The 26351-nt window shown below is 44.3% G+C and overlaps 1 protein-coding gene across 2 annotated transcripts in view; it reads left to right on the top strand.

Annotated features, from left to right (window-relative positions):
• Positions 1–21215: 21215 nt before the first annotated feature.
• MECOM (MDS1 and EVI1 complex locus) overlaps positions 21216–26351 on the top strand; it is a 777983-nt gene continuing 772847 nt past the window's right edge. For both annotated transcript variants that reach the window (XM_030216133.1, XM_030216132.1), the window contains exon 1: positions 21216–21272. In XM_030216133.1, coding sequence (XP_030071993.1) covers positions 21236–21272 — 37 coding nt within the window. In that variant the 5' untranslated portion in view covers positions 21216–21235. The remainder of the gene's footprint in view (positions 21273–26351) is intronic.

Below are 26351 nucleotides of genomic sequence, written 5' to 3'. Positions count from 1 at the left end.
TGGTGTACAATGCCCTCTTTCAGCACAATTCAAGGTAAGAACTACGTTCTCTAACGTGGGTAACACAGGAAAGGGAACTAAAACTGGCTTACAAAAATGGCTACTACCGCATGGACTACAACAGGAAACAAAACAGGGCACACTCTGACCCAGTTAGCAGGGGGGGAAAGCACCATGGGAGTAGAGCCCAGTACCCTACACCCACCACAATGCATTGCTACTATGACTCTGCAGGGCACCTAACAGAAAAGGTGTCACACTCACCCGAGAGCCACATCGCAACCAGGGAAAGGCTGTCGGAGGATACAACACATTCTGCTGTCATGGAGGTGGGTACGGCATTTGAGGCTGGCATACAGGCTGGCAAAAAAAGGTTTTTAGTTTTATTTTTTTAGTATGGAAGGGGGTTGGTGACCACTGGGGGAGTATGGGGAGGTCATCCCCCATTCCCTCCAGTGGTCATCTGGTCAGTTGGGGCACCTTTTTGAGGCTTGGTCGTGAAAAGTAAACCCGGCGAAATACTGCTTAACGCCGTTTTTTTTTTATTATCGGAGAAAGCCGGCCATCTGGTAGCCACGCCCATGCCCGCCCATGTCCCGCCTTCGCTAATCTACTGACACGCCCCCTTGAACTTTCGCCGGCGAAGCGACGGGAAAGCGGCAATGCTGTCAAAAATGCCGCTTTCGATTATACCGATTTCACTGCTTTTAAGAAATCGCCAGCCATCTTCGGATTTGTGTCGGAAGATGGCCGGCGATCACTTTCGATTATAAGCTGGATAGTATAGTAGAAAGCATGTAAAACACATAAGTATAAACAACGAAGAAATAGAGAGGGGAGGGTGAGAAAAGTCTAGTACGGTCCATATTTAGCTGTGTCGCAGGAATTAAAAAGTTAACTTGGATCAGGGGGGGGGAGGCCTTCTTAAACAAGTTGGTTTTCAGTAGTTTCCTGAAGTTAATATGGTTATTGATGCTGTGTTTTACAGTGGTTGGCAAGATAACAAATAGTGTGTATGGAATAGTCATTGGGTTTGGGAAAGGGAATGGGATTTTGATATACTACTGATCTGTGATTTTTACAACTACATTCAAAGCAGTTTACATGGTATATACAGGTACTTATTTGTACCTGGGACAATGGAGGGTTAAGTGACTTGCGCAGAGTCACAATGTGCTGCAGTGGGAATCAAGCCCAGTTCCCCAGGCTCAAAGTCTGCTGCACTAACCACTAGGCTACTCTTCCACTCTTGAGAAGATATGTCTTAGTTTCTTAAATGAAAAGACGCATTACAGTTAGAGGTTGTGTTGTGTATGGTTGTTCCAGAATGATTAGTGCATATTTTACTCATAGAATTTCCTGAAGAGGTCAGTCTTTAGGTCTTTTCTGAACTGGAGGTAGTTTGTGATGCTTCTTATGACTATGAGAATTGAGTTCCACCATTTTGAGCCCAGGTAGCTCAATCCTGCCGAGTAGGTTGACTTATATAGTACGTTTTTGCAGTTGGGCAGGTGAAGTAGTAGGTAACCTCTGGTCCCTGGGTTTGCATTTCTTGGTGATAGTTTGATCATGTCTAGCATGTAATCCGGTGACATGCCAAACAGTATTTTGAAGATTTATTTATTTATTTATTTTAAAGATTTCTAACCCACCTACTAACTAACTATGATTGTGCTGGTTTTGAAAAATAGTCTGGCCTTGATCGGGAGCCAATGTAGCATTAGGAGTAGTGGGGTTGTTCTATCATATTTTGACTTTTTGAATATCAATCTCGCTGCTGTGTTTTGGAGGGTCTGCAACAATCGTAGTAGGTTTTCTTTGCAGCCTACATATGCAGCATTACAGTAGTCTAGTTGGGACAATATTAGCATCTGTACTATAAGACAGAATGACTGTCTGGGGAAATAGTCTCTGACTCTTCTCAGTTTCCATAGTGTTTTGAAGCTTTTTGATGTGATTGCAACAACTTCAAGGGTCAGATGTTTGTCGAGGATGATTCCTAGTATTTTTTATTTGTGTTTCAATTGTTGATCTATTATGAGGTTTTGGTAAGTAGTGGGATTGTGCTGGCTGGGTACAACCAGGAGTTTGGTTTTGTCTCAATTCGGTTTAAGTTTGACTGTTGTGACCCAGTTTTCCATGAGGTTGAGTCCTTTTTTGTTGGCCTTATCCAGTATCTCTGTGATGATGTTGTTGAAAGGTATGTAGATGGCAACATCGTCTGTGTATAAGAATGGGTTTAAACCCATTTTTTCCAGTTTTTTGCCAAGTTGAGCCATCAGGACATTGAATAATATGGGCGATATCAGGGAACACTGAGAGACTCCGCATTCAGGGATCCAGGAGGCTGAAAATTCATTGGACATCTTGACAAGGTAGGATCTAGTTCTTAGAAAACCATTGAACCAGGCTGCTCCAGTTATTCCTATGTTGTCGAGTAGAGTCATTAGTATTGTGTGATCTACTAGGTCGAAGGCGCTTGACATCAAATTGTAGTAGTAATATTGACTGGCCAGGGTGGTTAAGACTGTTTCAGTTCTATAACTCAATCTGAAGCCTGATTGAGAGCTGTGAAGGACCGAGCAGTGCGTTAGGTAGTCCACTAATTGTTTTGCTACTAGTCCCTCCATTGTTTTTGTCAACAGTGGTATTGATGCTACTGGTCTGTAATTAGTGAGTTCACTGATCTTTCTGGTGGTGTCTTGAGGGGTTGGAGTATGATGTTGCCCTTATCAGGAGATTTAGGCAATTACCACAGGGTCCCCCGGATTTTATATATTGCGCCTACATTTCTGTGCCCAACTTAAATTGACCAATGAGCTCGAAAACATCAATAATTGGTTGTGAACAACCAATTACTGATATTGATTGGCAGTCTTCAAAATGTTTTATTTATTTATTTGTTGCATTTGTACCCCACATTGTCCCACCTATTTGCAAGCTCAATGTGGCTTACACAGTACCGTAAGGCGTTTGCCAAATCCGGTAGAGAACAGATACAAGGTTATGTTGTGTTCGAATAAGATAGATGTATTCCAAGCTCCATTAGGGTCAAAAGGAGGGAGGTTGTATATTGTCCAGTACGGTCTTTGGTTTAGTTGTGTGGCCGGATGTGGGGATTTACATTGGATCTGTATTGTAGGCCGTTTTGAAGAGGTTGGTTTTTAGTGATTTTCTGAAGTTTAGGTGGTCGTGGATTGTTTTCACAGCTTTTGGGAGTGCGTTCCATATTTGTGCATTTATATAGGAGAAACTTGATGCATAGGTTGCTTTGTATTTGAGTCTTTTGCAAGTTGGGTAGTGAAGGTTTAGGTATGTGCGAGATGATCTGGATCTGTTTCTGGTTGGTAGGTCTATGAGGTCTATCATGTATCCTGGGACTAAACCGTAGATAATTTTGTGGACAAGGGTGCAGATCTTGAAGGTGATTCGTTCTTTGATTGGAAGCCAGTGCATCTCACTAACAACTGCTAACTTGAATCACATGTATCTGAAAGTGGGCATGGCCAGTGGGCGTTTCAGGGGCATTCCAAAAAGTTTTGTGTGGATTTACAGAATTATCCCAGCTAAGTTGGGCACTGGTATTTGAATCTGCTTTTTAGCAGGCGTAAGTACAGTACCCAAAAGTGAGGTGCAGGATCTACACCAAACGCTATTCTATTCCTTTACAGAATGGTGCTTAGCGCTCAAATTTTTCAGCACCATTTATAGAGTTCCCTCCAGTAAATGCAAAACTTTACTGCAATTTACCAAAAGGGCCCCTGTGTTTCCATGAGTTAGGTTAGATAATTGAGCAATACAGATCAACATTGATTTGTGGGACTTATTTGAGTAATTTGTCAGACATACATGATAGGAACATAGTAAGTGACGGTAGATAAAGACCTGAATGGTCCATCCATAGAAAATGATGGCAGATAAAGACCTGTACATCCATCCAGTTTGCTCAACAAGATAAACTCATTTTACATGGTATGTGATACTTTATATGTATAACTGAGTTTGCTCACAGACCGTAAAAGTCTGCCAAGCACTATTCTTGTACTAGAAGTTCTGAAGCTAACTTTGAAGCCCCTTAAAATGTATACTCCAGCCCAGTCTGCCCAATGGTCACATTCATTATCAATTCAAAATTTAAATCAACAATGAACGTGATATTATCTGCTTGACCATGGTCTTTCTTTGGTGTTTAAAGTAAATTGGTAGAACAATATTTTCGGAGGCCTTTATTTCTACAAACATGCAGGGGTGTAGCTCCTTAGAGTGTAAATGTTTTTCATGCCCCTCCCAAGTGCAACACCCCTTGCAGTTACACACTAGAGATTTTGAGCCCTAAGTTTACAGATAGCAACTAAGTCAGCAGTTTCCAATCTGTACGCAGTGACACCCCGGGGCCCTGCAGCGAAATCTCAGGGGTGCTGTGGCATATTTTCTCCACTTCCCTCCTGCCGCCACCGCTGTTTCTCTAGATAAGCAGCAGCAGCAAAACAAGCCGCAGCCACCAGGGAGCTGGACTCTCTATACACTCGGCTGATGGTCCTGCTCCCTTGTACGTACTTCTTGTTCCAGGGCACAGCTGGCAGTCGTGTGAATGAACAGTCCTGCCCAGAGCCATAGCGAGGGGAGCTGACACCCGGGGCGGGTCGCCGCTGCGCAGCCCCCCCTCCCGGGTGCAGCACAGCGCACCCTCCTCCCGCTGGAGCGCACCCCCCCCAAGGAGCGCATACCTGCGGCGAGGGATGGGCGGGAGGACCGATCCGCCCCGACTGCACGTTGCTGGGGGGTGTCGGCTCCGCGCTGGTTCACTGCTCTCTCTGTCCCGGAACAGGAAGTAACCTGTTCCGGGGCAGAGAGGGCAGTGCACCAGCGTGGAGCCGACACCCCCCAGCGGCGTGCACCCGGGGCGCACTGCCCCCCCTTCCTAAGCCACTGGTCCTGCCTTGTGGTAGCTGTAGCTTGCTTTACTGCTGGTCTGGAGAAGCAGTAGTGGCGGGGACGGGTGTGTGAGGCAGGGGCGTAGCCAGACACCTGATTTTGGGTGGGCCTGGGCCCAAGATGGGTGGGCAGAAGTACTCTGCAAGTGATTTGGTTTCTCCCTCTCTCACCTGTATGCCATATGGTCTCTCACCCTGCCCCCTCCCAGTATACCTTTTAAATAGCAGATTTTCACTGGTAGCGAGCAGCAACTAATACACACTGCTCATGTTGGCCCCACACCCTTCCCTCTGATGCAACTTCCTGTTTCCGCATAGGCGAGAATACATCAGATAAAAGGCTGTGGGGCCAGTGTGAACAGTATGTATCAGTCGCTGCTCACTGCAGGTGATGATCTACTATTTACAAGGTATGCAGGAGCAGTGGCGTTCCTAGGGGGGGCGGACACCCGGGGCGGCTTGGGGAATCCCTGCCAGCCACATCATAGATGTGCTACTACTGGGTGGGCCTGAGCCCAAAATGGATGGGCCTGGGCCCACCGGAGCCCACCCTTGGCTATGCCACTGGTGTGAGGGGGGCAGGAGGAACAAAAAGGAGGCAGATGCTGGATTGGAGGGAGAAACAGAGAGGAGGCTTAGAGGGGGCAGAGGCTGGATGGAAGTGGAGAGAGAGAGAGAGAGAGAGAGAAGGAAGGCAGAGGCTGGATGAAAGTGGGGAGAGAAGGGAAGAGGCTGGATGTAATGGGGGATAAAAGGAGGGCATGCGTGGGAACGTAGGTATTGGTGGCTGAAGTATGCCACTGATTTGCTTGCTATGCAAGAAGCATGGAGCGTGGGCCTTGGGCAGTGGACCTCTTCAGCTGGCAGAACATGGGCATCCCTGCCAGCAAAGGTAGGACTCAACACTGTTGGGTGGGTGGGGGGGGGGGGGGGGGAGACCTGAGAAGAAATGTGTAGCCTAGGGGTGCCATGACCCAAGAAAGTTTGGCAACCATTGAACTAAGCGCAGTTATGCACTTAACTACAAATTAGTGCCAATTATCCCCAATTATCAGTTGTTAGCACAAATTAGCGCTTAAATTACCAATGAAGTTAAACATGACTAGCAGTATTCTATAACCCTAAAATAAGGAGGTTGGAGGTTTTTGAGACTGATGATGGTAATCACAGTTGAGTCTTTAAATCATATATGCAACTGTTTTGCTGAAGTCTTTTGCTCCATTTAAAATAAAGCTATTTAAATTACATAAGAATAGGAGTAGTAATACACTCAGAATTGCTTCAGCGAAAGTTAAGAAATGCACATTGATTGGTTTAGTAAGTGAATAACCCTATGCATCCAATTTTGTATGGTAACTGCAGAAATGTGTGTGCAAGATTATAGAATTAGGGGTTAACCGCTGATTTTGTTCTGTCTTCAGCTGTCTTGTATTAAAGCGGAAATCAGTCAACACACAATCTATAAGTGATAGATTTTACTGGACTAACCTAGTACATGCAACGTCATGTAAAAGTCATCTCGCTCTCGTATTTTTATTGCATCCTGCTGTCTAAAAAACTATGGTTTCAAAAATGCATGAATGTGGAAATTTGTATCTCTGTTTTACACAACATACTTTACACTTTCAACATGGAAGACTAATTATGAATAAATTCAAAAATGATTAAGAATAAGAAACTGAAATGTTTTGATTGTATATCTCTATACCCATTGCCATTACAAACCCAGATTGACTCAGTTTCCAAAATTTGCCTTAAGAAGGCCATAATAAGTTAAACAAAACCCACTTATGACTAATCATAGTAGTTGAACGGACTCAATTACTGTCCTGGTTGACAAATCGATCTGTTTCTTCTGTATGAAAGGACTTTGAGAAAAAACATCTAAACATGCTGAATCCACTGAGCTGTCAAAAGAATTCCAGGGTAAATGTATTTGAAGGTACAGATTTGGGGAAGGCTATAAGAAAATTCAAAGTGTTTGAATATTCACTGGGACACTGTCAGGAGCCTTGCTTGCTGTAAAGTACATCAGTTTGGTTTTACCAAAACACTGCCTTAATCAGGCTGTCTCTCCAAAGTCAGTAGCATTGTGTTGAGGAAACTGCTGATGAGACCTAAGATTAACTCCAGAGGTCTCTGGTTGAAAATGTAGACTGTTCAGCAATTTCAGATCTAATCATGACCTGTATGGAAGGGTGGCAAGAAAGAAGCCACTGCTCAAGAAAAGTCATAGGATGTGGTGCAGAGCATTTGCATATAGAGACGCAATATTAGTCAAGACCAGCTTATTCAAGAAAGCCTACTCCCAGGATCCAACGTAAATCCTAAAGTCCTCCAAAGCAAAACATTAATGGACTATTTTTCCTTTCCCCTTGTTCTACATTTTTTTTGTACCCTGCACTTTCCCACTCATGGCAGGCTCAATGTGGCTTAGGTACTTACTTGTACCTGGGGCAATAGAGGGTTAAGTGACTCGCCCAGAGTCACAAGGAGCTGCAGTGGGAATTGAACTCAGCTCCCCAGGACCAAAGTCCACCACTCTAACACTAGGCCACTCCTCCACTCTCTGTGTACTACAATATATTGTAACTGATTAATAACCGGGTTGGCGATGTGATGTGGTGTAAAACAAACTGTACGTTACCCTATTAACAGCATCCCTACAGTAAATCACTGTGGAAGCAGCATTTGTTTTTAGGGGGGACAAAGCTTGTGAAGATGGAAAAGCAATAAGGATGGTGTAAAGTACAAGCAGATCCTGGATGAAAACCTGTTCCAGTTTTCCATAGACCCGGGGGTGGCCCAAGGCAATCTGCCACCTGAGGTGGGGACTGAGATGGCTCCCCCTCCGGTCATGGTCTGGTATCTCCTCCCATTCCTTCTTCAACCCTCTTCCCAAAGTCTACCTTTGTTTTGGGTGGTGACAATAGCAATTACCATAGGCTGCCTTGCTGCCGGCGCCTTCTCTCTACTGTGGCCCGCTACAGGAAGTTATGCCAGAGGCAGACAACACTAGAGAGAGGAGGCTGGTGCCGGAGGAAGGGAAACCAATGGGAATCACTACTGCTGCCATCTGTTAATAAGGAAAAGTAGGCTCGGGGAAGGGGACTGAAGAATGAAGGAGGGAGCGTGGGGGGATATGCCACTCTCGAAAGACTGCTGCTTTAGCCCCCCACCTCAGGAGGCCTAATGCCTGAGACTTGGGAGAAGGTTCACCTTTTAGTAGGACAATGATCCTACAGCATCGATAGAATGGTTCAGTCAAAGTACAGAACTGAAACCAACAGAAAATCTGTGGTAAAACTTGAAGCCTGCAGTTCTTAGATGAATCCAAGCCAACTTTAAGGAACGTAAGCTTTTCTGCCAAGAAGAATGGGCAAAAAAAGGCACAATTCTACTGTGCAAACTTGGTAGACACATCCTAAATGACTTTTGGCTGGTACTACTTCCAAGGGGTTTCTGCCAACTATTAAATGAAGGGGCAGGAAGACTTTGTGGTTGCTTATTAATTACGTTTTGAATATTTCTTTAATTGTTCTTTCACCTTGAACAATTAACTCATACTTTTATACATGTTGAAACTGTATTTTTTTTAGAAGCAGAGCAAATGATGGCAGATAAGACATTATGGCCTATCTAGTCTGCCTATACATATCATAAGTACATAAGTACATAAGTAGTGCCATACTGGGAAAGACCAAAGGTCCATCTAGCCCAGCATCCTGTCACCGACAGTGGCCAATCCAGGTCAAGGGCACCTGGCACGCTCCCCAAACGTAAAAACATTCCAGACAAGTTATACCTAAAAATGAGGAATTTTTCCAGTCCATTTAATAGCGGTCTATGGACTTGTCCTTTAGGAATCTATCTAACCCCTTTTTAAACTCCGTCAAGCTAACCGCCCGTACCACGTTCTCCGGCAACGAATTCCAGAGTCTAATTACACGTTGGGTGAAGAAAAATTTTCTCCGATTCGTTTTAAATTTACCACACTGTAGCTTCAACTCATGCCCTCTAGTCCTAGTATTTTTGGATAGCGTGAACAGTCGCTTCACATCCACCCGATCCATTCCACTCATTATTTTATACACTTCTATCATATCTCCCCTCAGCCGTCTCTTCTCCAAGCTGAAAAGCCCTAGCCTTCTCAGCCTCTCTTCATAGGAAAGTCGTCCCATCCCCACTATCATTTTCGTCGCCCTTCGCTGTACCTTTTCCAATTCTACTATATCTTTTTTGAGATACGGAGACCAGTACTGAACACAATACTCCAGGTGCGGTCGCACCATGGAGCGATACAACGGCATTATAACATCCGCACACCTGGACTCCATACCCTTCTTAATAACACCCAACATTCTATTCGCTTTCCTAGCCGCAGCAGCACACTGAGCAGAAGGTTTCAGCGTATCATCGACGACGACACCCAGATCCCTTTCTTGATCCGTAACTCCTAACGCGGAACCTTGCAAGACGTAGCTATAATTCGGGTTCCTCTTACCCACATGCATCACTTTGCACTTGTCAACATTGAACTTCATCTGCCACTTGCACGCCCATTCTCCCAGTCTCGCAAGGTCCTCCTGTAATCGTTCACATTCCTCCTGCGACTTGACGACCCTGAATAATTTTGTGTCATCGGCGAATTTAATTACCTCACTAGTTATTCCCATCTCTAGGTCATTTATAAATACATTAAAAAGCAACGGACCCAGCACAGACCCCTGCGGGACCCCACTAACTACCCTCCTCCACTGAGAATACTGGCCACGCAATCCTACTCTCTGCTTCCTATCTTTCAACCAGTTCTTAATCCATAATAATACCCTACCTCCGATTCCATGACTCTGCAATTTCTTCAGGAGTCTTTCGTGCGGCACTTTGTCAAACGCCTTCTGAAAATCCAGATATACAATATCAACCGGCTCCCCATTGTCCACATGTTTGCTTACCCCCTCAAAAAAATGCATTAGATTGGTGAGGCAAGACTTCCCTTCACTAAATCCGTGCTGACTTTGTCTCATCAGTCCATGTTTTTGTATATGCTCTGCAATTTTATTCTTAATAATAGCCTCCACCATCTTGCCCGGCACCGACGTCAGACTCACCGGTCTATAATTTCCCGGATCTCCTCTGGAACCTTTCTTAAAAATCGGAGTAACATTGGCTACCCTCCAGTCTTCCGGTATTACACTCGATTTTAGGGACAGATTGCATATTTCTAACAGTAGCTCCGCAAGTTCATTTTTTAGTTCTATTAATACTCTGGGATGAATACCATCAGGTCCCGGTGATTTACTACTCTTCAGCTTGCTGAACTGACCCATTACATCCTCCAAGGTTACAGAGAATTTGTTTAGTTTCTCCGACTCCCCCGCTTCAAATATTCTTTCCGGCACCGGTGTCCCCCCCAAATCCTCCTCGGTGAAGACCGAAGCAAAGAATTCATTTAATTTCTCCGCTACGGCTTTGTCCTCCTTGATCGCCCCTTTAACACCATTTTCGTCCAGCGGCCCAACCGACTCTTTGGCCAGTTTCCTGCTTTTAATGTATCTAAAAAAGTTTTTACTATGTATTTTTGCTTCCAACGCTAATTTCTTCTCAAAGTCCTTTTTTGCCCTCCTTATCTCCGCTTTGCATTTGGCTTGGCATTCCTTATGATCTATCCTGTTACTTTCAGTTGGTTATCTTCTCCACTTTCTGAAGGATTGTTTTTTGGCTCTAATGATTTCCTTTATCTTACTGTTTAGCCACGCCGGCTGACGTTTAGTCTTTTTTCCCTTTTTTCTAATACGTGGAATATATTTGTCCTGAACCTCCAGGATGGTGTTTTTAAACAGCATCCACGCCTGATGCAAGTTTTTTACTCTGCGAGCTGCTCCTTTCAGTCTTTTTTTCACCATTTTTCTCATTTTGTCGTAATCACCTTTTCTATAGTTAAACGCTAGCGTACTTGATTTCCTAGTTTCACTTCCTTCAATGCCAATATCAAAACCGATCATATTATGATCACTGTTATCAAGCGGCCCTCGTATCGTTACCCCCTGCACTAGATCATGAGCACCACTAAGGACTAAGTCTAGTATTTTTCCTTCTCTTGTCGGCTCCTGAACTAGCTGTTCCATGAAGCTGTCCTTGATTTCATCAAGAAATCTTATGTCCCTTGCGTGTACAGATGTTACATTACCCCAGTCTATATGCGGGTAATTGAAATCCCCCATTATTATTGTGTTGCCCAGTTTGTTTGCGTCCCTGATTTCCTTTAACATTTCCGCATCCGTCTGTTCGTCCTGGCCAGGCGGACGGTAGTACACTCCTATCACTATCCTTTTCCCCTTTGCACATGGAATTTCAATCCACAGTGATTCCAAGGAGTGTTTTGCTTCCTGCAGAATTTTCAATCTATTTGATTCAAGGCTCTCGTTAATATACAATGCTACCCCTCCACCAATCCGATTCACCCTATCACTACGATATAATTTGTACCCCGGTATGACAGTGTCCCACTGGTTATCCTCCTTCCACCAGGTCTCAGAGATGCCTATTATATCTAATTTTTCATTTAGTGCAATATATTCTAACTCCCCCATCTTATTTCTTAGGCTCCTGGCATTCGCATATAGACATTTCAAACTATGTTTGTTGTTCCTAAGTACATCATGCTTAGTACTTGACAGTATTAATTGGCAATCTTTTGTCTGATTTTTATTGTTATTTAAAGATACCCGATCTACTACAATCTCTTTTGCAACCTCACTATCAGGATACTCTATCTTCCCTGTTATGGTGATATCTTTGAAAGATACCTTATCCCGAACCATGCTCTTTTGAGCGACTGTCGGCCTTCCCCCCATTTCTAGTTTAAAAGCTGCTCTATCTCCTTCTTAAACGCCGATGCCAGCAGCCTGGTCCCACTCTGGTTAAGATGGAGCCCATCCTTTCGGAATAGGCTCCCCCTTCCCCAAAATGTTGCCCAGTTCCTAACAAATCTAAAGCCCTCCTCCCTGCACCATCGTCTCATCCACGCATTGAGACTCTGGAGCTCTGCCTGTCTCTTGGGCCCTGCGCGTGGCACAGGTAGCATTTCAAAAAATGCTACCCTGGAGGATCTGGATTTCAGCTTTCTACCTAAGAGCCTAAATTTTGCTTCCAGAACCTCTCTCCCACATTTTCCTATGTCATTGGTACCCACATGTACCAAGACAGCGGACTCCTCCCCAGCACTATCTAGAATCCTATCTAGGTGACACGTGAGGTCCGCCACCTTCGCACCAGGCAGGCAAGTCACCAGGCGATCCTCACGTCCACCAGCCACCCAGCTATCTATATGCCTAATGATCGAATCACCAAGTACAACAGCTGTCCTAACCTTTCCCTCCCGGGCAACATTTGGAGATATATCCTCGGTGCGAAAGGATAATACATCCCCTGGTGGGCAGGTCCTGGCTACAGGAGTACTTCCTACTTCACCAGGGTGATGCTCTCCTTCTAGGAGACCTCCCTCCTCCAAGGTAGCACAGGGGCTACCTGACTGGAGGTGGGACTTCTCTACAACATCCCTGTAGGTCTCCTCTATGTACCTCTCTGTCTCCCTCAGCTCCATCAAGTCTGCTACTCTAGCCTCAAGGGAACGGACACGTTCTCTGAGAGCTAGGAGCTCTTTGCATCGGGCACACACATATGACACCTCACCAATTGGGAGATAATCATACATGTGACACTCAATGCAAAAGACAACGAATAAGCTTTAAAATCCTACCCTCTCCCATGTTTTCGAGGCACATCGGTACCACTTCCTTGGGTTTTCGCAGCCCAAACGCATGACCCTGCATTTAGTAGCATAAAATCTTAGCTTCTAGATTCTAGACCATTCTTCAAGCTTTGCTGGATCGCTCATGGTATCCACACCTTCCAGCACCTAGTGCATCACAGATGTCAGACTACCTGGCCTGTAGCTCCCAATCTCTTTCTTACTTTTGTGGAGAGGGATCACATCTGCTCTTCTCAGTCTTCCGAGACCACTCCTCACTCTAAAGAAGCATTGAAAAAAAGGCCGGACAGCTGAGCTGCAAGAACTTCCCTAAGTTCCTTCATGACCACTGGATGTATCCCATCCAGCCTCATCATTTCTATGCCTTTGTTTCCTGCTGTCTTACTCCCACATCTGTGAATACAGAACAGCCAATTTTGTGAAACGATTCTGCTTTATCCCCATTAGCTTCTACAGAGGCTGACAACGCCACTTTTGCACTTCCTCCTATCAAACATATAAACGGCAAGCGACCGACTCACCTGCAAATGCGCAGCAGAGACTTCCCTCTCCGTCCCGTCCTCGCATCAAGACGTGATGACGTCAGAGGGCGGAGCAGAGAGGGAAACGGAGTCGGAGTCACTGTCGGACGCTGCCGCCTGGAAACTAACATCGCGCGCACCAACCTCCACCCTCTCCCCCCATCCCCGCCGCCGCTCCTGCCCTCCTCCGTGTCGGGCCCCCTGCACTGACCTGACAGCGCCTCTCACCTCCATGTGGAAGCGCTGCAGGCAGCAGCAGAGCGATCTGCTGCTGCCTGCGGCGCTTTCACACGGAGGTCAGAGGCGCTGTCAGGTCAGTGCAGGGGGCCCGGCACGGAGGGGGGAGGGAGCGGCGGCGAGGAGGGTAGCTGGAAATGTCGCCCGTTTTTACGGGCTTAACGGCTAGTCACTAATATATCTTACAAAAAAAAAGTTTTGCCTCTCCCTCCCCCCACCACCATTTTCTCCTATTGCCTAATCTTACTTCTGTTTGCATCCTTGTCTGCCTGACTTCTTTTGCAACAAAATATGAATAAAGTACAAGGGTGTGAGGCCTTAACAAGGCAGTGGATATGACAAACTTTGGAGAGTTACCGTTGCTTCACCAGGATAAAAAGATTTCACCTAGGCCTCGTTTATTAACCTATATTTCCACATATCGAAGTAGACTAACAGCTCTCTGTATTAAAGTATAATTTGTTTTCATTTCCTTCGCTTTCTATCATTTAAATACTCGCCAAATAGTTGCAGCGTTTTTCTTTTTAACGTCTACATTGCGTTTCTTTCCGTACCATCTCGCAATTGGAGTAGAAATCCAAGGGAGACGTATGTGTTAGGCGGGGAGAGTCTGATAGGCATGGACGGGGAGAGGGATCTTGGGGTGATAGTATCTGAGGACCTGAAGGCGACGAAACAGTGCGACAAGGTGGTGGCCGTAGCTAGAAGATTGCTAGGCTGTATAGAGAGAGGAGTGACCAGCAGAAGAAAGGAGGTTTTAATGCCCCTGTATAAGACGTTGGTGAGGCCCCACCTGGAGTATTGTGTTCAGTTTTGGAGGCCGTATCTTGCGAAGGATGTTAAAAAAATGGAAGCGGTGCAAAGAAAAGCTACGAGGATGGTATGGGAGTTGCGTTCCAAGACGTATGAAGAGAGGCTTGCTGACCTGAACATGTACACCCTGGAGGAACGGAGGAACAGGGGTGATATGATACAGACGTTCAAATATTTGAAAGGTATTAATCCGCAAACAAATCTTTTCCGGAGATGGGAAGGCGGTAGAACGAGAGGACATGAAATGAGATTGAAGGGGGGCAGACTCAGGAAAGATGTCAGGAAGTATTTTTTCACGGAGAGGATGGTGGACATTTGGAATGCCCTCCCGCGGGAGGTGGTGGAGATGAAAACGGTAACGGAGTTCAAACATGCGTGGGATATGCATAAAGGAATCCTGTGCATAAGGAATGGATCCTCAGAAGCTTAGCTGAAATTGGGTGGCGGAGCAGGTGGGGGGAAGAGGGGTTGGTGGTTGGGAGGCGAGGATAGGGGAGGGCAGACTTATACGGTCTGTACCAGTGGTGGTTGGGAGGCGGGAAATACTGCTGGGCAGACTTACACGGTCTGTGCCCTGAAAAGGACAGGTACAAATTCAAGATAAGGTATACACATATGAGTTTGTCTTGGGCAGACTGGATGGACCATGCAGGTCTTTTTCTGCCGTCATCTACTATGTTACTATCCAGCTTATAATCGAACGAGAAAAACGCCCAAGTTCCGACCTAAATCGGGAGATGGGCGTTTATCTCACAAAAACGAATAACGCGGTATAATCAAAAGCCGAATTTGGGACGCTTTCAACTGCACTCCGTCGCGGATGCGGACAAAGTGGACGGGGGCGTGTCGAAGGCGTGTCGAAGGCGGAACTGGGGCGTGGTTATCACCCGAACAGAGATGGGCGCCCTTCGCCGATAATGGATGCGTTTGTAGCTAGAATTTAGGGCACTTTTCCTGGACCCTGTTTTTTCACGAATAAGGCCCCAAAAAGTGCCCTAAATGACCAGATTACCCCCAGAGGGAATCGGGGATGACCTCCCCTGACTCCCCCAGTGGTCACTAACCCCCTCCCACCACAAAAAAATGATGTTTCACAACTTTTTATTTTCACCCTCAAATGTCATACCCTCCTCCCAGGCAGCAGTATGCAGGTCACTGGAGCAGTTGTTAGGGGGTGCAGTGGACGTCAGGCAGGTGGACCCAGGCCCATCCCCCCTACCTGTTACAATTGTGCTGCTTAATGCTTATTAGTCGTCCAACCCCCCCAAACCCACTGTACCCACATGTAGGTGCCCCCCTTCACCCCTTAGGGCTATAGTAATGGTGTAGACTTGTGGGCAGTGGGTTTTGAGGGGGATTTGGGGGGCTCAACACACAATGGAAGAGTGCTATGCACCTGGGAGCTCTTTTACCTGTTTTTTTTGTTTTTGTAAAAGTGCCCCCTAGGGTGCCCGGTTGGTGTCCTAGCATGTGAGGGGGACCAGTGCACTACGAATCCTGGCCCCTCCCACGAACAAATGCCTTGGATTTATTCGTTTTTGAGCTGGGCACTTTCCTTTTCCATTATCGCTGAAAAGCAAAAACGCCCAGCTCACACATTGGCGAATAAAACATGGGCGTCTATTTTTTATCGATAATACGGTTCGGTCCGCCCCTTCACGGACCCGTTCTCGGAGATTAACGCCCATGGAGATAGGCGTTTCTGTTCCATTATGCCCCTCCACTTAATTGTTCATTCCTTTTCTTCCTAAAGATTTCCAGGCGGCAGTCCCGAGTGTCATCAGTCAACCCCCTGGCCACTTTGCTTCGGCAGACCAAAGCCAGACAACTGCTTCATCCCTGGACGGGGGCACAACGCGTACACGGATGCAGTCCGTTCGATTCTGGTAGGTTCCTTTCCCGCATTGCATCGCAATGCTTGAACTTGCCGCGGGGTCTACTTGTGTTATACCCAAACAGTGCCAAACGGAAGGATTCACGTGAAAAGAACTCCTTGTTTGCATCTAACCTGCCCAACGGAATCTCGCCCATCTAAAGGTATTTTTTTTCCCTTGCTCCATCGGATTTCCTGCTCCGGTTTGCTGTGCGCACCGAGCGCCACGCGGGGGCGCCGCAGACCAAGGCGTAGATCGAAGGCACAGCTGTGGAAACCGATCTGCTGTCACTGCAGTCGGCTCCCTTAGGCTACATGGACAGTCCCTTCCCTAGGGAGGTTACGAACCCGCAGGTAGTGCGGGACGACCCCAATAAATAGGAGAACACCCGCCTGTCCGGGATCTCTTTGCAAAAATCGACGCATTTGTACCTGCAAAACCTGCGCTCTCTTAGCGCGTTCCTACCTTAATCTGAATACTGAAGTAGACATTGCAGCTGTGAGAATTGTTACTGTCTTTTAAACATTCGTCCCTGACCTCTCCCCGCGGAGCAGGTAGACGGACAAGTTACTTTCGTGGCCGCATAAAGCGAATGAGGTTTCAGGGGCTTCCTCACCGCATGGGGGGGGGGGGGGGGGGGGGGTTTAATGCTGTCGTTTCAAAAGCGAACCCTCAAATAACATCAAAACAATTAGTTGCATGGGGTTCACAAGGTGGAAACCGTTCAGAAAACACGTTTTTTTACACTGTTCTCGACTTGCCCGCGTGGGTGAACGATTGTGCGCAAAAAAAAAAGCGGCTTTAATGGAAGTAGATTGCGTTTCGAAACAATTGCAACATTAAATCAGCAACGACCCTGTGTATATTTGGGCAAAGAAAGTTTCTAGTAATTATTTCCAGCTTGCACGTACTGCCCAATTCAGTGATACCTTTAACGATATCTTGGATGGACATTGAACTATTCGTCAGATTCTCGGATGTATTTGTAGTGTGCTGGGAGACAGATTCATCATTACTGTATTTGTTAGAAAGCAAAATGAGTGACCAATTTAACCCGTAATCGTGCTTTCGCTTCCTCCTGGGAGGGCGGAGGAGAGAAAGGGAACTTAATACCTATTAGTGTATTTAGACTAGACTTAGCGGGTTTATCCAAACTTCCCCCCCCCTGTCTTTCTTCTACCTTTCTGTGTATTTGTAAAGTAGCCCTTTATAGCAATGATAAATATCCCTGTTGATCACTTGATTGATTACCTCTCGCAAAAGGTCACACGGGCCTGCAGTAATTTCCTTTCGCCTAAGGCTTCCTTTTCACTTTTACTCCAGCACGACAGCACCAAGTACACAGGAAAGTCGGTTTTTAGTTTAACCCCTAAATAGCCCCCCCCCCCGAAAGCGAAAAAAAAACCGGTGGGGGACTCGGATAAGCCCTCTCATGCTCAGCGCACCTTCCCTCCCCACAGTAAGTGACCCCCCCCCCTCTTTAGTGAGGGGGTTGCCGTAAGACCCTCTTCTCTCTGGGCTCGGAAATCGTGTGTCCCCCCCACCCACCCCTCTTCTGTAAACTGAGAATGGTGATTTCAACCACTAGACAAAGCTATTCATTTAGCCGCGCTACCCAGGGTCCCGAACCCAATTAATTTCTAATAATTACAGCCCAAGGGGGGCTAGATAGATCCATTCCGTCTCCCTTTCTTAGCCCTGCCATTTCACGCCACTGAGATCACCGTCTGATAATAAAGCGTGCATTTTTGTTTTTTGAAAGTGATCACCAGAGCTGTGAGTTATTGTAATGAAAGAAAATCGTTCCCATTTTCTTTTTTTTTTTTGGCCTAATCGAGGCCAGGGCTGAAGGCTAAATCTCAGACTTAAGTATAGGGGGCTGTTTCATTTCAAACATCTAAAAAAAAAAAAAAAAAACCCTTGCATAGCTTTGGTCACCCAGCACGAGTTTAATTTCTTAACAGCAAGTCTGAAAGCAAGCTTTGGGTAAACAGCATAATAACTGTTTTTTTGCAATGATTAAATTAACCTTCCTGATGTCTAGGAAAATTTAATATAGATAGATAGATAGATAGATAGATAGAATGACGTAAAGTTCACTGCACAAAGACTATAAATGGTACCAGGCAAATACCCTGAAGAAGACCGTGGATTTCACTATAAATAAACGCGCATCTTTGTGCTATTCAGGAATGAGGAAAGGAAAGTTTCTTGGTTACATACAAAGCACTGATATCTTTTGTTGTTAATTGCATTTCATTTTCTTTTCTGGAATGCAAGTTCTCTTTTTTTCCCCCCCATTGCCTTAATTGTACTGAGATTTATAGAGAGCAGGATCTCACGAGAAGTTTTAGCGGACTGAAATGTGTGTACCAGACAAGAGGCCGAAGATAATAGAATGAATAGTTAAGGTGGGATGATTAGATTGTGTGCAGAGACAAATTAATACAGTTCAGCTCCTCTACGGGGAGACTGTAGGAGCTCAGGGTGATTAGCAGAAACGATGAAAGTGAGAGACACCTGTTTTGAGCTTTCAATCATGGAGATCTGAACAGGTGAAAGGGTCTGAATAGAGAAAAAAATATCTATCTATCTATCTATCTATCTATCTATCAATGTGTCTTTTCCGTTTATTAGATCACTTCACGAGAAGAAACACGCCGAACCTGGACCTTGTCGGGTCGAGTTCCTTTCAACTTGTGACCCCCCCCCCCTGTAAGCACCTGAGGCCATGGAAGGCAGGTGAAAAGAACCGTTTTCTTTACTCCACATTTCACCGCTGGGCTCCTCTGAATCAGATCGCTTTCCATGCAAACGTTTCCTGTCTCTTTCATAAAGTAAAGTCAGATGTAGCTTATTTGGAGAAATGACCACAATTAAATAAAATAATTTGCACGTACACTGGCGGTTTATTTGCAGATCTTTGGAGCGAGTTAGCCGGATCTATTTGGAGATGGTGATTTTTTTGTTTGTCTGTTTGTTGGCTCTCCTGTTTTATTTACACGCAAAAAGAATAGAGTTATGTTTCCATCACAATCACAGAAGGAACAGAACGGAATTGAAAGTTTATTGTTTTTGAATGCTGATTTCAATGCAGACTATGGTGAGCTCCAAACTGCGTCTTTTTTTTGGGTATTAAAAAAAACAAACAAAACTAATTGGATTTGATATTTGTACGGGGTTTCTCCCGTTTTCCACCAGTGGTAAAATATTTAGCATCTATAACCCAATACCCACTGCAAGAAAGGTAAAATTCAAGACATCTAGATTTCACAAAGCATCACAAAAATAAGTTTTAAATTAAGATGATCGGTTATCAGAAAAAAAAGAACGTTCTTGCATAAAGCATGATCAAATGGAGAAAGAGAAGAATTATTTTTGAACTCCAGTTCTATTTCTGTGGTGACCCGAAATACTTAACTCTAGAATTACAATTAATAAATCGAACGTCAAACCCGTTTTGCCATTTTGGATAGATTTATTCAGCTTCTTACAAAAAAAAAAAAAAAGTAGTACCTTTGTGCACTTAAAATAATGACGAGGTCCAAGTGTACTCACAAAAATAATAAAGAAAACAATTTGCTTTCTGACTCCCCTGGTGCCTTCTGAAATCACCTCCTCTTGTAACTACGGTATTGGTAGCTTTTGGCCAGGAAATAGGTATTTGAAAGTGCCTCTGCTTAGTTTTATTTCTGTAACATTTTATAGTTTTAGTAATGGATTATCCTTTGGGATGGAGAGCCCGATGTCGTAGTGTAAATCGCGAAAAAGGGGAGCAGCAGACTTCAAAGGGAGTTTTCAATTACTATTCAGCTGCCGAATTCTTTTCCCTTAATTGTTTTGCTTCTTAATTTTGACTCTGTGTGTGTGTGTGTTTTTTTTCTGGCAGTATAAAATGCTCAAACTGCTTTCTGCTGTTACACACTAGGGGCCACTAATCTGGCAATGAATCACCAACAGGTAAATAAAAGGTGAAGGGCATTTAAAAAAAATGGCGCTTATGAATTTATTAGGCAAAATTCTTGAAGAGCTCGTGGGTACCGTAGCAATGCACGGGAATAGAAAGGCTGCATTTTTCTTCTGACCTGCTTGGCAGGATTTGCAACAGATATTAATGAGAACGTAAATAGCATAGGCAGGGGTATCGAACAGACCTGTTTAATGGAAAGAGGTTGTACCAGAGGAAAATCCATATGTACTTTGAATTGATTCCTACCTTGAGCACAGCCATCATACCCTACAGAAATTCCCAATTGAAACGCGTGTGCTCTGATTGGCAAATCTTTTAGTTAAAACTGGGACAATGGGATTTAAAAATTGCTCTGTATCAAAGCTGTGGAAAGCTATGCTGACATGAAACTCTGAAGAGAGGAAAAGGTATAATCTCAATTTCCTAGATGATGCAGAAAATCTAATACAAATTTAAAGTAACTTCCTGATCTGGTCCATTGGATGGAAAGATGTTTTTTTTCCCCCTAAATATTTCTGTAAAAAAAAAATAACTCAGAACTTGCGGTGTTAAGAGCCTGAAGATTGCTAAGCCACGTTGAGCCTGCAAATAGGTGGGAAAATGTGGGGTACAAATGTAATAATAATAATATAATGAAATCTAACAGAATTCCTCTGTTCTCTACAGCATTTCCCCTCCTTTCTCCCACCTCATCCACTTTTTTGTGTGTGTGTGGGGGGGGGGGGGGGGGGAGATAATGATCCGTGCGAAATAGCGGAAATATAAATGTTTCCTTTTCGACTCGATCGCCTAGCTGAGGTTTTGCAAGGGGGGAAGAAGAGGTCTCCCGATCGCTATCTGCCAAAGATCTGAAATCAAAGTGATATATCGCTGCAAACTTTTTTTGGCGGCCCTGAGATGGTGGGCAAGTGCGCATGTGCGAAGGTGTCCAAACTGACAATGCAGGAGAGATAGCAAGTCCGGACTGAGAAGGGGAGAGAGAGTGAAAGAAAGAAAGAGAGACAGAGGGATATAAGGAAAGAAAGAAAAAAAATAAATAAAAGAAAAGGGAGAAATCCAAGAGAGAGAGAAAAAAAGCCCGTCTAACCAACCACCTCCGCAGAACTGGCACCATGAGATCCAAAGGCAGGGCAAGGAAACTGGCCACAAGTAGGTGCAATCTCCCTTTGCTTTTCATGACTTTTCACTCTCTGCCGTCTTGCAAAGATGTGCAAGCTTTTGGCTTCGATGCTTCTTCCACTTGTGCACGGTGCTGGGTCGCGGGGTAGCAGCCCGGGAAGCTCCGGGCAGACGGTGCAGCCGGGGCGGGGAAGGAGTTGGGGAAAAGTTGGGTCGGTGGCAGGAGGGGAGCTGGAGGCTGTGAGGTGCTGGTCCAGCCATAGTGGGCGCTGTGGCCTCTCTGCTGGATCAGGCTATGGGAGGGGAGGGAGGGGGGGAGGGGGAAGCTGAGTGAGGCTCAGGCTGCCTCTCTATCTCGGGCAAGAGAGTCCCAATCAGCTCTGTGTGGATGTCTCTGGCTCCGGCTGAGGTTTCTGCAGCGGGACAGGGGGCAGCGGCTAGTGCTAGGCTCTGGAGCCCCGGAGGGGGGGAAGGGAAAAGGGGGCCTGGGTTAGAGCTTTGCAGGGTAGCGCCGCTATTTCTTAAATCGAGACTTGTGAAAGATAATCGGATCCTTCTCTCCGGTTGGCATCGTGCAAACGCTTTACTTTCCAGAGCCCAGGGATTTTTTTTTTTGCGTTTGGAACGTTGTGAGAATTCGCGAGATCTCGGTGTTTATTTTAATTGATAATATTAATCCAGTAGTTGTTTTTTGTTGTTGTTGTTTTAAAAAGAATAATTTACAGAACTACTGCAGAGATGATCAGAGTTATGCAGTATCCCTCTGCATTGTAGATGCTGCATATTTAAAATGTTACCCAGATATTGAAACCTACTGTATGTGTACATGTAGTTCAGAGTTTTTTTTTTTTTTTAAAAAGGGGGAGGCGGAGAGAAACTGTAGACTAAAATTAGACTTAATGTTGTGTGAATTTCTTACCTTATTTACCTAAATACATCCGTGTGCTTTTGAAACGGGAGAGTTAAGTGCTTACATTTCTGTCGTAGCTTTTCTGGTAATGCAAAGGTTGAAGATGTAAAATCATAGACTTGTTTTTTTTTTTAGATGAGTAGCTTATGCTGTAACAGAGAGGGAAAAAGTGCGTGCCTAAATTGTAATCGATGTATGAAACTCGATCTTTCAGTGTGTGACCCTTGTAGCCTGTAAGATCTGATCTAATTTCAAAACTCTCTTCCGGCAGTTTACAGTTTCATTTCTTGTACTCTTCTGTAAACGACGACCACTGGGCTGTTTTATATTGAATCCACGTAAGAATTTGATTTGATTTTTGTCTTTATTCCCTTGCATTGTTTGTTTTTGATTTGGTAATCCTCTCCGTGGCAATTCTGCCCAGAAATAATTTAGATTTCCATTTCGTAGGCAGGGGTGCAACCTCGATCTTACTACAAAAAACCAAAAATAAAACAAAACAAAAAAACCGTGCAAACACTGCAAAAGTTTTAGCCAGCGAAATACTAGTTTTCTTTCCTCGTAATTTATGGCAAAGAACAGTAAGTTTGAATGAAAAACAATTTTGTGCATTAATACAACTTTCAGCTACCTTTTTGCTGAATGTATCAGTGAACCACAAGGTCACCAAGTTTTGATCATCTGGCACCGGCGTGAAATCGATGGGTTGGGTGAGTTCAGTGACAAAACACACTGGACGGGTTGTATATTGGAGGGGGGGGGAGGGGGCTGCAGCTTTCCACATTATAGATTCGGATAATCTTCTAAAGGTTCTCTCCCTCCCTCCCAGACCAATGTGACCCACTTTATCATACTTACCTCACTTTACAACGCAGCAGAAGGAAATACGGAAATCGGAGAACAAGTTTTGATTTTTTTTAGTACTATTGAAATATTTCCTTTTCCTCAAATGCCCTATTAAGTTTCAGAGCAAGTGGAAGGGGACTTTGGTAGTGACCCTTGTAATTCAATCGGTCAACAAGATAACTTTGGCCATCTTCAGCTCCTGCGCCGCTGCCCCCCCCCCCTATTAGCCATGATCGCCTCTTTCCTGAAAATAACACTTTTTGCAAACCCCCAACCCAAGATCAAACCTATAAATAGTTGTGTTTCTCCATCCTTCTACCCGTTAATCCTCCCGATCGTGGGGTTGTTTTTTGGAAAATAATCAGACAAGAGTGAAGGAAAGAAAAACATTTTCTCGTCTGACTTTCTCCAGGATTTTTTTTGTTTGTTTGTTGTTGTTCTGCTGTGATTTAACGGTTTTACTGTTTTAGGACTGTATTTCCAGTTTATTTGCCTACCCGAGGGACGGAAAAGCGGCTCTGAAATACCTGGAAATTGTTTGGGGCAACGTTCTATTTTAAAATATGTCCACTGAGGTCCTTTGAAGACAGTCAGGCTTAGCAAGGGCTGGGGGAAGAGGAATAAAACAGCAGGATGGCTGCAACACTGTTGCATCTTTAGGCCTTTTTATTCTGCAGTCTCCCCCCCCCCCCCCCCAGATTGCTGTCTAATGTCACAACAAGTAAGACAATTTGGCCATTGTACAGGTGGCTATATGAAAATAAATTTACTAAGGAAGCCCTGCTTCTGTGTTCTGTTCAAAAGAGATGTTTTTTGTTCTACTCATTAAAGTGTATTCTTTAAGAAACGTATTTCCAGGGCAGTTTCCTCGGATCAACACGACCTGCAGCCATCAGCCATCCAGTAGATCATCTTAGCACTTTCCTGCTTTTGTACTGAAGTGTGTTGCAGGCAGTGAAGGTAACTCCAGAACTCCTCAATCATCTGCCATATTGTAAGCATCTCCTCATTTTCCCATGTTCCAACCACCTCCTTCCCGCTGCATCTCTTAATTTACTGCAAATCCAGGACTTGCATCTCCCGTCTGAAAATTCCAGCTAGAAAGTTTATTTGCCCACCCCGAAGCCTTTGTCCAGTATTTGTTTTTTTGAAAAGTGAAGTGCTTGCCCGTGTCCAGGCTTCCAGGCCGTTTCAGAGAATCTTATTTCCCATTACTTCACCAGTACCTTTTAGCTCACTGCTTCTTTATTGCCCTTGGCAGGTCGTCCAAACATTTAGTTAAAACATTTTTATGCACTCTTTAAGTTTTATAGGAAAAAAAAAGTGTTAGTAATTTGTTTCAGTGTTTGGAAAGAATGGGGGAGCCAGGTGTATTAACAGAACATAATGCACAGGGAGCACAGTTTTCATTCCTTAATTTGATTTAAAAATGAGCAGATGTGTAGTTTTTTTTTAAATATCTATATCCAATCAATAAAATAGTGGCCACATAGACCCATTGGCGGGAGGAGATTTTGAGCCAGGCCAGGTTTTACTCTACTGCAACTGTGGAGACGGAGTATTGAGTTCCTTGAGAAGAGGGGGAATCTCATTCTCATGAGTGCAATGAGTAAAATCAGTACTCGCTCAGCTAACCACCCTTCCTTCCCACACATGGACCTATAGCTGTGCGGACACATCGGTCTATCATATACACTTGCACATATGGAATAGCGTTTCTCATCAGATAGCCAGAACTGTGCAATATGATTTGAGCAGGTAATACTTCCTTTTCCATAAATAACTCTAGTAGAAAATGTTAAAATCTTAACACAGAAATCTCACCTTCAGAAGTAATATTGCCTTTAGCCTTAGGGGTAATACAGTTCTCTATTAATTCTTTACCACTCGCTGTTGACTTCCTTGCCAATTTTTTTTCTTGCTGAGGTATTTACATATTTATACGAGAAATACAACTGGATATTAAGGTAGTCATAAGAGATGAGGGTATCCAGCTTACGAAGTGACCTGTATTGGGATTATTTATTTATGTATTTGTTACATTTGTATCCCACATTTTCCCACCTATTTGCAGGCTCAATCTGGCTTACATAGTACAGTAGAGGCAATGGCCAATACCGGTATGAACAAATACAGTGTGAGGTTATGGTAGAGTAAAGTTCATATGTGATAGATACATTGGGGATCATAAGGGTGAAGAGTTACGTTATGTCCAGTACGAGCTTTTATGTTGTTGTGTTGCAGGGTTAAGGCATTTAAGTTGGGTCGTTCGGGTATGCCTTTTCGAACAGGTTAATTTTTAGGAGTTTCCGAAAGTTTAGGTGGTCATATGTAGTCTTCATGGCGGTTCCATAGATATCACCAAAACAGTGGAGATAGGGTATCCTGATAGCGAGGTTCCAAAAGAGACTGTAGTAGATCAGGTGTCCTTAAATTAAAATAAAAATCAGACAAAAGATTGCAAATTAATACTGTCAAATACTAAGCATGCTCTGAAAATACAGACTGTAGGTACTTTTGCCTGCTCAAGTTCTGTTTTGGAACTGTGGTTTTCCATTATAATCCTAAAATAATGTTCTTGCATTTTTTTGGTTGTATAGCAAGCTCTTACCCTCCCTCCCCCCCCCCCACTCCTTCAAATGATCCTCAAGACCTGAATAGTGATAAATTCATATAATCTATTGAACTCTCTTAGTCTGAGCACTGTCAGATAACCTTCGTATAACAGTTCATCATCACTCTGGCCAACAGTACTGCAAAGTCTGGGCACTTGCATGAGTCAGGTCGTGGTACAAATCCTCTTGGCAGCGTCACAAGCCACATGTAAACCATCTGTGTCGGTCTCTCACACACATAGAATTTATAAACTCAGACCAATTAAGACTATACAAATCGTTCAAGTATTATAAAAATGCTTGTGATGATGATGTGAAGCTTAGAGTCAAAAATGGAAGAGAATCAATAACATTTTTAGGTGGCAGTAATGAGAAAAGCTAAAATATTTTAAAAACCTTGTGCACTTTGTTAACAAAAGTAAGCCAATCATCCTACAAACCAAAATCAATATCCAAAACCAGTGGTAGAAGACACATTCTAAGAAAAGGATGAGTTGACCCCCCCTCCAAAAAACCCCATCTCTTAAGGAAAAGAACAGCCATTAGTATGTTTGCTTGGACTAGTGGTCTTGAGGGGGGGGGGGGGCACTTCCTTGTTTCACAAGTGCTCAGTTTTAGTTCTTTTGAATGACCACTGGATTTTGGCTTTTAAAATAGAAGAGGCATTAATGAAATTGGGTGAATATTTATTCTTTTGATGCTGTACTCAGATTCACCTTCACTTAAAACAGATCATTT

Source organism: Microcaecilia unicolor, chromosome 10, assembly GCF_901765095.1.
Source record: "Microcaecilia unicolor chromosome 10, aMicUni1.1, whole genome shotgun sequence".
Taxonomy (NCBI): Eukaryota; Metazoa; Chordata; class Amphibia; order Gymnophiona; family Siphonopidae; genus Microcaecilia; species Microcaecilia unicolor.
Note: the sequence above shows the minus strand (reverse complement) of the source record. Positions and strands in the feature narration are given on the sequence as shown.